Source organism: Coregonus clupeaformis, chromosome 8 (genome assembly GCF_020615455.1).
Source record: "Coregonus clupeaformis isolate EN_2021a chromosome 8, ASM2061545v1, whole genome shotgun sequence".
Taxonomy (NCBI): Eukaryota; Metazoa; Chordata; class Actinopteri; order Salmoniformes; family Salmonidae; genus Coregonus; species Coregonus clupeaformis.
The window spans coordinates 23445836-23458218 of record NC_059199.1 but is presented as its reverse complement, the minus strand read 5'-3'; the positions used below and the strand labels follow the sequence as shown (position 1 = coordinate 23458218).

The following is a 12383-nucleotide window of genomic DNA, read 5'->3' as shown; positions in this document are numbered from 1 at the left end:
ATTAATTTATCCTCCTTGTTATTCCCACAGGGACCTCCTGGACTGCCCGGATTCCCAGGAACACCAGGAATTCCAGTAAGTTTCCAACCATTCCCAGTTCTCATCTATTGTAGCGTACCTGTCTGCATCCCTTCTGGTACAGAGATGAGTCCCAATTTTCCACCATGCAATTGCACACTTTCTCGCATGCATTTTTCTCCAGCCATTTTTCTTACACTAACCCCATGCTTTTACATGAATGACGGGGAGTGTGCAAGTGCACACTTCTGGAAAAGGGTGGAGAATTGGGATACTGCCATGATGGAACCTATACTGAACTTTCTCTGGTTGTTGTTTTACATTACCTGATATCCAGTATGTCATGTGACCTCACTTCCTGTCTGATGTCTAACTTCCTGTTGTCCTCTGTGTGTTCTCCTCTAGGGTCTCCCAGGACAGGACGGGCCCCCGGGCCCAAGAGGAACTGCAGGCTGCAACGGGACTAAGGTAGGCTACTATGGTTACTACTGACTGACAGCCATTCAACTCTGTCGAGTCCTGAGAGAACTTGGGTTCTCCTGAATCTGGACTGAAACTGGCATACTGTTCTATCACACCTGGCCACTAAAAGGCAGCAAATAGGAAAAGTAACCTATGGGCTGGAGACTGTTGATGCAAAATTAAAGGATTGATTATGTCTCTTCTTAGGGTGAGAGAGGCTTCCCTGGAAGTCCAGGCTTCCCTGGACTGGAGGGCCGATCGGTGAGTCACACACACACACACACTTCTCTGTCCTCTCATACACCTACATCCAGGTTTTCCCCCGGCCTCTTAAATGCTGCATATTACTGAACATTTTACTGACTCCACATTATGTATTTTTGACTGTTGTTTGTATGATATTGTTTAACCTATTTGTGTGTTACGTGCTGCTCTCGCATCAGGACAGGTCGTCATTATAAATATGAATGTGTTCTTAATTAACTTACCTGTATGAAATATAAATACACCTGTCCACTTTGTAATTTCTCTGTGTGGAAACTTGGGAAAGGAAACGAATGAGACTTTGAAATGTATTCCTTCTCTCTCTGCTCGTTTGCAGGGTCCACCTGGTTTTCCAGGACAAAAGGTTACTATTCTTTCAACACTGTTCTTAACTGTTATTATCTTTCGATCAAATACTGTACATTTACCAGGCCTATCTGTCTGTGCTAGTAGTTCTATTTCTGTAGCTAGGGCCTGTGTGATGTGTTCCTTTCTAACCTCCTCCTGTTGTCCCTCTACAGGGAGATCCAGGTGATGTCATCTCAAGTGACCGCTTTGGACAGACAGGAGGTGTAGGTCTACCTGGTGTGCCTGGAGTTCCTGTGAGTATTCTATATAGAACCATATAACCACTTTGAATTTAACTGATTTAAAAAAGGATTAAAAAAAGGATCCTATACGTCAGTCCTTACCCACCCTGCTGATAAGGGTGGGTCGGTTGTACTCATGGATAGGACAGATTGACAACTGCTTGACAACACCTTTTACAACAAACTCAGAAGTGACCCCACTTCCGAATTTCAGAACACTTTTTTATTGGAACAGACCACAGAACAGCTCCCCTCCTTTGTAAAGGACACCAGCAGTATGATCTCTATTACTGAATCTCTTGATCCTCTCTCCCTGATAATACCTTGTTAGTTACTTTTGACGTTGAGTCGTTATACACAAAAAGTTTCTAAATGACTTCTTTATTCAGACAAAGGGTACTGCTATGGGGTCCCCTATGGCTCCTAACTATGCTAATTTGTATGTGGGTTAAATGGAGAAACAGTCAATTTTCAATCCTCTCAAAAATGTTTTCTTGCCTAACATTATTATTTGGAAACGGTACGTTGATGATATTTTTGTTCTATGGAGAGGTGATTCAAAACAGCTCCAGGCATTCCATGCTTTTCTTAACTCTTGTACTGAGCACCTGAGATTTACTATGCAATCTGACACAAGTCAAATTAGTTTCTTTGATCTTCTGATTTTGTGTGAGGATAATGTTCTATACACTGATCTTTACAGGAAACCTACTGATCGTAACAGTTTGTTGAGGGCTGATAGTTGTCACCCGCTTCCCTTGAAAAACAGTTTGCCCTACAGCCAATTCTGTCGAATCAAAATAATTTGTAAAAAACTATCAGATTTCGACCGAAATATAGCTGAGACGCAAAGAAAATTCAAGGAGAGGGGGTACAAAAATGGTCAGATTAATACTGCCATTGAGAAAATTCTAAACAAAACGAGACATGATCTCTTTCAAGGATAGTCTTGTAAAAATAAGCATTATTGCGTTCTAACAACACGCTATTCAAAATGCTCTGAATAAATGAAGGGAATTGTTTCAAAAACATTGGCACATTCTAAGATCCGATGACAGTATCGGTAATGTGTTTTCGGACCCTCCCTTGTTAGTATTCCCGCTGGGCAGAAATCTCAGAGATCAATTGGTAAACTCTGATTTACCACCCCAAAATATCTCTGCACAACGTTTATTTGCGCCTCTACCAGATGGAAACTACAAGTGTAATGGTTGCGCTCAATGCAATGGCACTTACAAATATAGATCCTTCAAACACCCCCAAACAGGGAAACAGATCCCAATAAAAGGTGTTATCACGTGTTCCACTAAGGCAGTTATTTATCTTATAACTTGTCCTTGTGGTAAAAATTATGTGGGTAAAACAAAGCGTGAATTAAAAGTACGAATCTCGGAGCATCGTAGCACCATTAGGTGCAAAAACTCGACGTACCCAGTCGCAGTCCACTTTTTGGAAGCGAACCACTTGATTTCGTCCCTACATTATATCGGCATCGAACATGTCACCCTCCCTAGGTGACCTCGACAACTTATTGTTAAAACGAGAGGCTGCCTGGATCTTTAATTTAAAGACCCTTGCTCCCTTCGGTCTCAACGTAAACTTTGATTTGAAGCCATTCTTGTAATTATTGTGATTTTGCTATTCATTGTAAATGTTTGTATGCCTATGTAGCCAAATTGTATTTATGATCGTATGCTATCCATTCATGTTTTTTGTCTTTTTTGTATGTTCTGTTTATCTGTGAATTAACCAATGAAATCAGGCCACACCCGGCCATGATTACAGACACCTGTGTGTGTCCTTTGACACTATATAAACTAGTGACCCGCAGTGTTTGTCATTATACCCTGATGAAGACAGCTTGTCTGTCGAAACGTTGGTTATTAGGTTATTAAATTATGGCATCTGAGCTCCTAGTGTGAGACTCTCCTTTTCTTTTTCAAGTGTTCTACTCCATTAGCCAGCACCTCGCCTAAATAGGTGTGCATTTCTTCCGCCTCCTAAGTATTCTATATAGAACCATAGAACCACTTTGAACTTAACTGATAAAAAGAAGAAGGAAAAAAAAGGAATTAGACTTTGTCAAGCGATTTGTCTTATCAAATGGTAGGCTAATGTAATATATTGCTCATAGTTGGATGATCAGAATCAATAAAACGAATGGTAAATGATTATGAGAGATCCGTGGAGGCTGCTGAGGGGAGGACGTCTCATAATAATGTCTGGAACGGAGCGGATGGAATAGCATCAAACCACGTATTTGATCTATTTGATACCATTCGACTCATTCCGCTCCAGCCATTACCACGAGCCCGTCCTCCCCAATTAAGGTGCCACCAACCTCCTGTGTGAGAGATGTCATGTAAACCTTTCAACACATTGCTTTGTGTGTAATGTTTGTGGTGTCTGTCTTGTTTCTAGGGTAACCCAGGCCCTGCAGGATTGTCAGGTCCTGTCGGTCCACCTGGACCCAGAGGTTATGAGGTACACTGATACAGGAGTTCTTCAACTTTTTCAGCTCCAGACCCAAATGAGATAATGAACTTCCTCCCGTGACCCAAATCGTCAACCAATGACCTAATTTAAGAAGAAATAGTGTGGAATTATAGATGTATTCTCATAACTTGTGACCTACCTTTCATATGCCCAGGGCACACTTTGGGTCCCAACCCATAGTTTAAGAAAACCCTGAGGTACAGTTACACCCCAAATCGTCTTAACTGCCACTTGTCCGATATGTTCTGAGGGACTTTATACAGTCAAACTGGTCCCAGACCTGTTACAAACGTTATGTGCTGAGGGACTTTACACAGTCAAACTGGTCCCAGATCTGTTAAAAACATTATGTTCTGAGGGACAGTCAAACTGGCCTCAGACCTGTTGTGACATCCAGTAGTGTGTTTGTGATCTGAAGTCTCACAGATCAAGATAAGAACTTATCCAATGTATTTTAGGGAATAATAATGTTTTATTGTACTATCAATAGTTATACAGTATACCGTGCGTTGTTAAAACAGTTGTGTGTGTTGTTGTTAATAATGTTTTGTGTGTTGTTAATAAAGTGTTGTGTGTTGTTTTGTAGGGTCGTAGCGGGCCTCCTGGTCCTCCTGGTCCTAAGGTGAGTTGCTTTACACCCTGAATCACACACACACACACACACACACACACACACACACACACACACACACACACACACACCCTGGGGCAGCAGGTAGCCTAGCGGTTAGAGCGACTAGGTGACTAGGTGAAAAATCTGTCGATCTGCCGTTGAGCAAGGCACTTAACCCTAATTGCTCCAGGGTTGCCGTCAATAATGGCTGATCTCTGGCCGTGACCCCACTCTCCGAGCGTGTCTCAGGGGGAGTGGGATATGCAAAAAAAAATACTTTCCATTCACACCACACACTAGTACAGGTTACACACTTGTACATGTGTGAAACAGGACAAATTGAAGCACCCCGTATTTGACCTTTGACACACACACTGATACTAAACTCTGGTCAATTATGTGTACCACACTCAGTTCAACTACTGTACACACACTTGCCCATACACTCCTAATGTACACTGCTCAAAAAAATAAAGGGAACACTTAAACAACACAATGTAACTCCAAGTTGATTTCTGTGAAATCAAACTGTCCACTTAGGAAGCAACACTGATTGACAATACATTTCACATGCTGTTGTGCAAATGGAATAGACAACAGGTGGAAATTATAGGCAATTAGCAAGACACCCCCCAATAAAGGAGTGGTTCTGCAGGTGATGACCACAGACCACTTCTCAGTTCCTATGCTTCCTGGCTGATGTTTTGGTCACTTTTGAATGCTGGCGGTGTTTTGGTCACTTTTGAATGAGGGCCCGACGTCCACAGGTGGGGGTTGTGCTTACAGCCCAACACCGAGCAGGACGTTTGGCATTTACCAGAGAACACCAAGATTGGCAAATTCGCCACACCAAGATTGGCAAATTCGCCACTGGCGCCCTATGCTCTTCACAGATGAAAGCAGGTTCACACTGAGCACATGTGACAGACGTGACAGAGTCTGGAGACGCCGTGGAGAACATTCTGCTGCCTGCAACATCCTTCAGCATGACCGGTTTGGCGGTGGGTCAGTCATGGTGTGGGGTGGCATTTCTTTGGGGGGCCGCACAGCCCTCCATGTGCTCGCCAGAGGTAGCCTGACTGCCATTAGGTACCGAGATGAGATCCTCAGACCCCTTGTGAGACCATATGCTGGTGCAGTTGGCCCTGGGTTCCTCCTAATGCAAGACAATGCTAGACCTCATGTGGCTGGAGTGTGTCAGCAGTTCCTGCAAGAGGAAGGCATTGATGCTATGGACCGCCCGTTCCCCAGACCTGAATCCAATTGAGCACATCTGGGACATCATGTCTCGCTCCATCCACCAACGCCACATTGCACCACAGACTGTCCAGGAGTTGGCGGATGCTTTAGCCCAGGTCTGGGAGGAGATCCCTCAGGAGACCATCCGCCACCTCATCAGGAGCATGCCCAGGCGTTGTAGGGAGGTCATACAGGCATGTGGAGGCCACACACACTACTGAGCCTCATTTTGACTTATTTTAAGGACATTACATAAAAGTTGGATCAGCCTGGTAGTGTGGTTTTCCACTTTAATTTTGAGTGTGACTCCAAATCCAGACCTCCATGGGTTGATACATTTGATTTCCATTGATAATTTTTGTGTGATTTTGTTGTCAGCACGTTCAACTATGTAAAGAAAAAAGTATTTAAAAAGATTATTTCATTCATTCAGATCTAGGATGTGTTGTTTAAGTGTTCCCTTTATTGTTTTGAGCAGTGTATATTACTGTATTGTACATAATTATACCTGCAGTCTTTAAGTAAAGTGATACAGAATACAGTAATACATGTTATTAATATTATATTATATTATATTAATATATTACATGTGTTTGTCTTGTTATTCTTCTACTATAGGGTAACATGGGGTTGAACTTCCAAGGTCCAAAAGGAGATAAGGTGGGGTCAGCAAGAGAAAGACTGTCATCAATGGGTGGTAACGATTTGCACTACTGAATACTGATGAGTTTGTGTGTGTGTGTGTGTGTGTGGGTGGGTGTAGGGTGATCCAGGTCTGCGGGGGCCTCCCGGTCCACCAGGACAGGTCGGGGAGCAGAAGAGACCCTCAGAGTTAGAAATCCAGAGAGGAGAGAAGGTAATGTCCTACATTTCACGTTGTCCCTGATTATTCAGGAATTCCTACCGTTGTTTTTACCTCAGAAACTCCATGGATTTACATAGAATCACTGAATTATTAGGATCTCTATAAAGTTAGTATCATCTGCATCATCATTCAAAATGGACCAGTATACATTTTCCCCTTTCTCATTTTTTAAATTGTCATTTGTAGATCTTGTAGAACATCAATAGTGGTTTAGTCGTTTCTGTTATGACATGTAATGTAAACTGCCAGCCATGAGTGTGCTCCTGTTTGGCTGTAACTGGACGCAGGTTTATGTTTATTGGGACGAGTCTTGTCCTGGAGGCAAAACTGAGCGATTTCCGCTATGGGCCAGCTGCAAAGTCAAAATTTACTATATTGTAAAGATGAATGGAAACGAAACGGAGCTTTTTGGTCTTAATTTAAGGTTAGGGTAACTGGACTGGCCCTAGTGTTCTATCATGTTTCACAACCCGGTGACAGCACCACCTTGCCTTTTAGTTTCCTGTAATTGCAACTCTCATAATGACCACTAGATGGTGGCACTCAGCCTCTTTATAAGAACTTCCATTGCCCTATATTACTGGGTAGTCCAACTTGATATACCCCTCAATCGCTTAGCATTTAATTGTGAAAGGTATTGATTTCTTTTAAAATATCAGATTTTAAACTTTTTGACATGATGTCTACATTCTTAACTATTCATGAAAACTGAATTAACAATATGTTATGGATTTTACAATTTGTTGTTGTTATTTCCTTATTTGTTTCCAGGGTGATCAAGGTTTACCTGGTCCAGCTGGTGATCTTGGTTATCCTGGACCCCCTGTGAGTATCACTCACTATCCATCATACGATACAGTATATCTCACAGGAATTTGGTGGCACCTTAATTGGTGAGGACGGGCTCGTGGTAATGACTAGAGCAGAATAGGTGGAATGCAATCAAATACATCAAACACATAGTTTCCATGTGTTTGATGCCATTCCATTTACTCCGTTCCAGCCATTATTATGAGCCATCCTCCCATCAGCAGCCTCCACTGGTATATCTATGTTTTCACTCAACTATAATACTATATAGAGTGCATATCATAAGTAATCATCCCCTTTGGATTTCTTCACATATTATAGTGTTACAAAGTGATATTAAAATGGATTTAATTGTTATTTTTCTGTCAACAATAAAAAAAGAATAAAAAAAAAAAGAATACAGTGTATCTTGATTAGATAAGTATTCACCCTCCTGAGTCAATACATGTTATAAACACATTTGGCAGCGATTACAGCTGTGAGTCTTTTTGGGTAAGTCTATTACGGCTTTGCAAACCTGGATTGTGCAATATTTGGCCATTATTAGTATTGCCCATTATATGTCAAGTTGGTTGTTGATCATTGCTAGACATCCATTTTCAAGTCTCGCTATAGATTTTCAAGCATATTTAAGTCAAACTGTAACTTGGCCACTCAGGAACATTTACTGTCTTTGTGATAAGCAACTGCAGTGTAGATTTGGCCTTGTGTTTTAGGTTATTGTCTTGCTGAAAGGTGAATTTGTCTACCAGTGTCTGGTGGAAAGCAAACTGAACCTCTATGATTTTGCCTGTGGTTAGCTCCGTTCTGTTTCTTTCTATCCTGAAAAACTCCCTGGTCCTTGCCGATGACAAGCATACCCATAGCATGATGCAGTCACCATCATGCTTTAAAATATGGAGAGTGGTACTTGGTCATGTGTTGTGTTGGATATGCACCAAACATAAGACTGTATTCAGGACAAAAAGTTCATTCCTTTGACATATTTTCTGCAGTGTTACTTGTTTAGTGCCTTGTTGCAAAAAGGATGCATGTTTTGGAATATTTTTATTCCGTACATGCTTCCTTTTTTTCACTCTGTCATTTAGGTTAGTATTGTGGAGTAACTACAATGCTGTTGATCCATCCTCAGTTTTCTCCTATCACAGCCTTTAAACTCTGTAACTTTTTTTAAGTCACCATTGGCCTCGTGGTGAAATCTCTGAGCGGTTTCCTTCCTCTCTGGCAACTGAGTTAGGAAGGACTGGGTGCTATTGATACACCATTTAAGGTCTAATTAATAACTTACCATGCTAAAATGGATATTCAGTGTCTGCTTTTTTTTTTACCCATCTACCAATCGGTGCCCTTCTTTGTGAGGCATTGGAAAAGCCCCCTGGTCTTTGTGGTTGAATCTGTGCTTGAAATACACTACTCGACATTACAGATAATTGCATGTGTGGGTTACAGAGATGATCATTATTATATGATTTCTTAAGCAAATTCTGACTCCTGAACTTATTTAGGATTGTCATAAAAAGGGGGTGAATACTTATATAACCAAGACATTTTATCTAGTATATTTTTATTTCTTTATAGAATTTTATTTTCACTTTGACATTATGAGGGGTTTTATGTAGATCAGTGTAAATTTTTTCCCACAATTATCCATTTCAATCACACTGTGTAACGCAAAAAAAATTGAAAAAATCCAAGGGGGGTGAATACTTACAGTATGATATGCACTGTATCTATGTTTCACTAAGTATCTATACCACTCTATATCTATGTTTTCACCCAGTATCTATCATACTATCTAAGTTTTCACTCAGTATCTATAATACTATATTTCAGTTTTCACAAACTATCTATCATACTATCTACAAAAGTATGTGGACATGCCTTCAAATTAGTGGATTTGGCTATTTCAGCCACACCTGTTGCTGATAGGTGTATAAAATCGAGCAGACAGCCATGCAATCTCCATAGACAAACATTGGCAGTAGAATGGCCCATACTGAAGAGCACAGTGACTTTCAACGTGGCACCGTCATAGGATGCCACCTTTCCAACAAGTCAGTTTGTCCAATTTCTGCCCTGCTAGAGCTGCACCAGTCAACTCTAAGTGCTGTTATTGTGAAGTAGAAATGTCTAGGAGCAACAACACCTCAGCCGCAAAGTGGTAGGCCACACAAGCTCACAGAACGGGACAACCGAGTGCTTAAGCGTCTGTCCTCGGTTGCAACACTCACTACCGAGTTCCAAACTGCCTCTGGAAGCAACGTCAGCACAAGAACTGTTTGAGGGGAGCTTCATGAAATGGGTTTCCTTGGCCGAGCAGCCGCACACAAGCCTAAGATCACCATGCTCAATGCCAAGCGTCGGCTGGAGTGGTGTAAAGCTCGCCACCATTGGACTCTGGAGCAGTGGAAACGCGTTCTCTGGAGTGATGAATAACGCATCACCATCTGGCAGTCCGACGGACTAATCTGGGTTTGGTGGATGCCAGGAGAACGCTACCTGCCCGAATGCATAGTGCCAACTGTAATGTTTGGTGGAGGAGGAATAATGGTCTGGGGCTGTTTTTCATGGTTCTGGCAAGGCCCCTTAGTTCCAGTGAAGGGAAATCTTAACACTACAGCATACAATTACATTCTAGACGATTCTGTGCTTCCAACGTTGTGGCAACAGTTTGGGGAAGGCCCTTTCCTGTTTCAGCATGACAATGCCCCCGTGCACAAAGCGAGGTCCATACAGAAATGGTTTGTCGAGATCGGTGTGGAAGAACTTGACTGGCCTGCACAGAGCCCTGACCTTAACCCCATCGAACACCTTTGGGATGAATTGGAAAGCCGACTGCGAGCCAGGCCTAATCGCCCAACATCAGTGCCCAACCTCACTAATGCTCTTGTGGCTGAATGGGAGCAAGTCCCTGCAGCAATGTTCCAACATCGAGTGGAAAGCCTTCCCAGAAGAGTGGAGGCTGTTATAGCAGCAAAGGGGGGACCAACTCCATATTAATGCCCATGATTTTGGAATGAGATGTTCGACGAGCAGCTGTCCACATACCTTTGGCCATGTAGTGTATCTACGTGCCCTATACACCTGCAAAATACTGTATATTTTGTGACACATTTAAAAAAAATCATGTTCTCTGGTCAGTGGGCTAGGCATCTGAATAATGCAAGACACTATAATAACAAATCAATCAAACCAATCAATCTATAGTAGTGTGTGTATGATAACTGTCTGATGTTGGGTTTGCAGGGTGTATCTGGAGGTTCGAAGGGAGCGAAAGGAGAGCCTGGAGAAGCAGGCAAACGGGGCAAACCAGGGAAAGATGGCGACCCAGGTCCTGCTGGATTCCCTGTGAGTTCTACCCACAGAACTAGAATGATTCTATACATTCTATTTCTATGGTTCTTATAGACAGCTGTCTGTATCTCTTTTCTGTATATATTTTTGCATGTCTGACAAGGCCACTTGTATTACTGATACAGTGTTATTTGGGTTGTTAATTGGATTCGTTCTGACATGTATTTATTGATTTGTATTATTTGTGTACTTGTTTGACATTTTACTGAACTGTTAAGAGCTAGTAACACAAGGATTTCGCTGCACCCATTATAACATCTGCTAACTGTTACAACTCTACGCAACCAATAAACTTTGATTTGATTTGGTAAAGCGAAGTGAGATAATGACATTCTGAGATAATGACTCTCTCGCTTTCTCTCTTTCTGTCTCTCTCTCTCTTTTTCTCTCTCTTTCTTTCTCTCTCTCTCTCTCTCTCTCTCTCGCGAGCTCTCTCTCTCTCCCTGTCTCGCTACCTCACTCACTCGCTCGCTCTCTCTCTATCGCTCTCTCTCCATGTTTCTTTCTCTCCATGTTTCTCGCTCTCTCTCTCTCATTTTAATTCAAAGGGCACTATTGGCATGGGAAACAAATAGACAGATACAAATAGATAATAAAGAAAAGTGAAATAAACAATCAGAAATTAACAGTAAGCATTACACTCACAAAAATTTCAAAGGAATAGAGACATTTCAAATGTCATTATCTCTCTCTCTCTCTCTCTCTCTCTCTCTCGTCTCTCTCTCTCTCTCTCTCTCTCTCTCTCTCTCTCTCTCTCTCTCTCTCTCTCTCTCTCTCTCTCTCTCTCTCTCTCAGGGTAGTAAAGGAGAACAAGGCGGTCCAGGTCTGCCAGGTCGGGATGGTGACATGGTGAGTTTGGCCTCTGATGCTATTTTACAAATACAATAAACTAGATCTACAAATACATAAACTGTTGGGGGCGGCAGTAGCCTGGTGGGTAGGAGCGTTGGGCCAGTAACTGAAAGGTTGCTGGATCGAATCCCAGAGTTGACAAGGTAAAAATGTGTATTTCTGCCCCTGAGAAAGCAGTTAATCCCCAACAACAACTGCCCCCCGGGCGCCAATGACGTGGATGTTGATTATGGCAGCCCCCCCACACCTCTCTGATTCAGAGGGGTTGGGTTAAATGTGGAAGATACATTTTAGTTGAATGCATTCAGTTATACAACAATTGTCCTCCTCCATCTCTTCTCTCACTTATCCCATCCATCTCTCTCACTCTCTATCTGTTTCTCTCTCAGGGGGACAAAGGTGACCGTGGATACCCTGGACCTCCAGGCGTGGTGAGAAATCAAACTATCTATTTATCTATTCATTCAGTTGTATTACAATCATCATTCTCGTATGTCATTCTTTGTGGGCCAATGGTTGCCTCCCGTAGTTTTAGACATTGTCCATTAGATGGCAATATAACCCTGACAGTGGCAATGTAACCTACTCTAGCCCCTGCATCCTGTAATATTTCACTATAACCACCAGATGGCAATAGTAACCTTTCTATCCCATTACTCTACCAGGTGATTAATGGTCAGACAGGGGCACGTGTGGGGCCGAAAGGAGAGCCTGGTTTCCCGGGGTCATCAGGAAGGAAAGGAGACAGAGGACAACCTGGTACGTACTCTACCCAACAGGAGATAGGACTTGATTTGTATTGGACACATGCTGTAAAGAG

At 42.3% G+C, this 12383-nt stretch overlaps 1 protein-coding gene across 2 annotated transcripts in view; it reads left to right on the top strand.

The window, feature by feature from the left end:
- The window catches only part of col4a5 (collagen, type IV, alpha 5 (Alport syndrome)), a 93565-nt gene that overhangs the window by 44428 nt on the left and 36754 nt on the right, over positions 1-12383 (top strand). For both annotated transcript variants that reach the window (XM_045221868.1, XM_041882643.2), the window contains exons 5-18: positions 31-75; positions 424-486; positions 688-741; positions 1082-1108; positions 1266-1346; positions 3756-3818; positions 4417-4452; positions 6301-6342; positions 6446-6538; positions 7319-7372; positions 10604-10705; positions 11507-11560; positions 11953-11994; positions 12229-12322. In XM_045221868.1, the coding sequence (XP_045077803.1) occupies positions 31-75; positions 424-486; positions 688-741; positions 1082-1108; positions 1266-1346; positions 3756-3818; positions 4417-4452; positions 6301-6342; positions 6446-6538; positions 7319-7372; positions 10604-10705; positions 11507-11560; positions 11953-11994; positions 12229-12322 (850 nt within the window). The remainder of the gene's footprint in view (positions 1-30; positions 76-423; positions 487-687; positions 742-1081; positions 1109-1265; positions 1347-3755; positions 3819-4416; positions 4453-6300; positions 6343-6445; positions 6539-7318; positions 7373-10603; positions 10706-11506; positions 11561-11952; positions 11995-12228; positions 12323-12383) is intronic.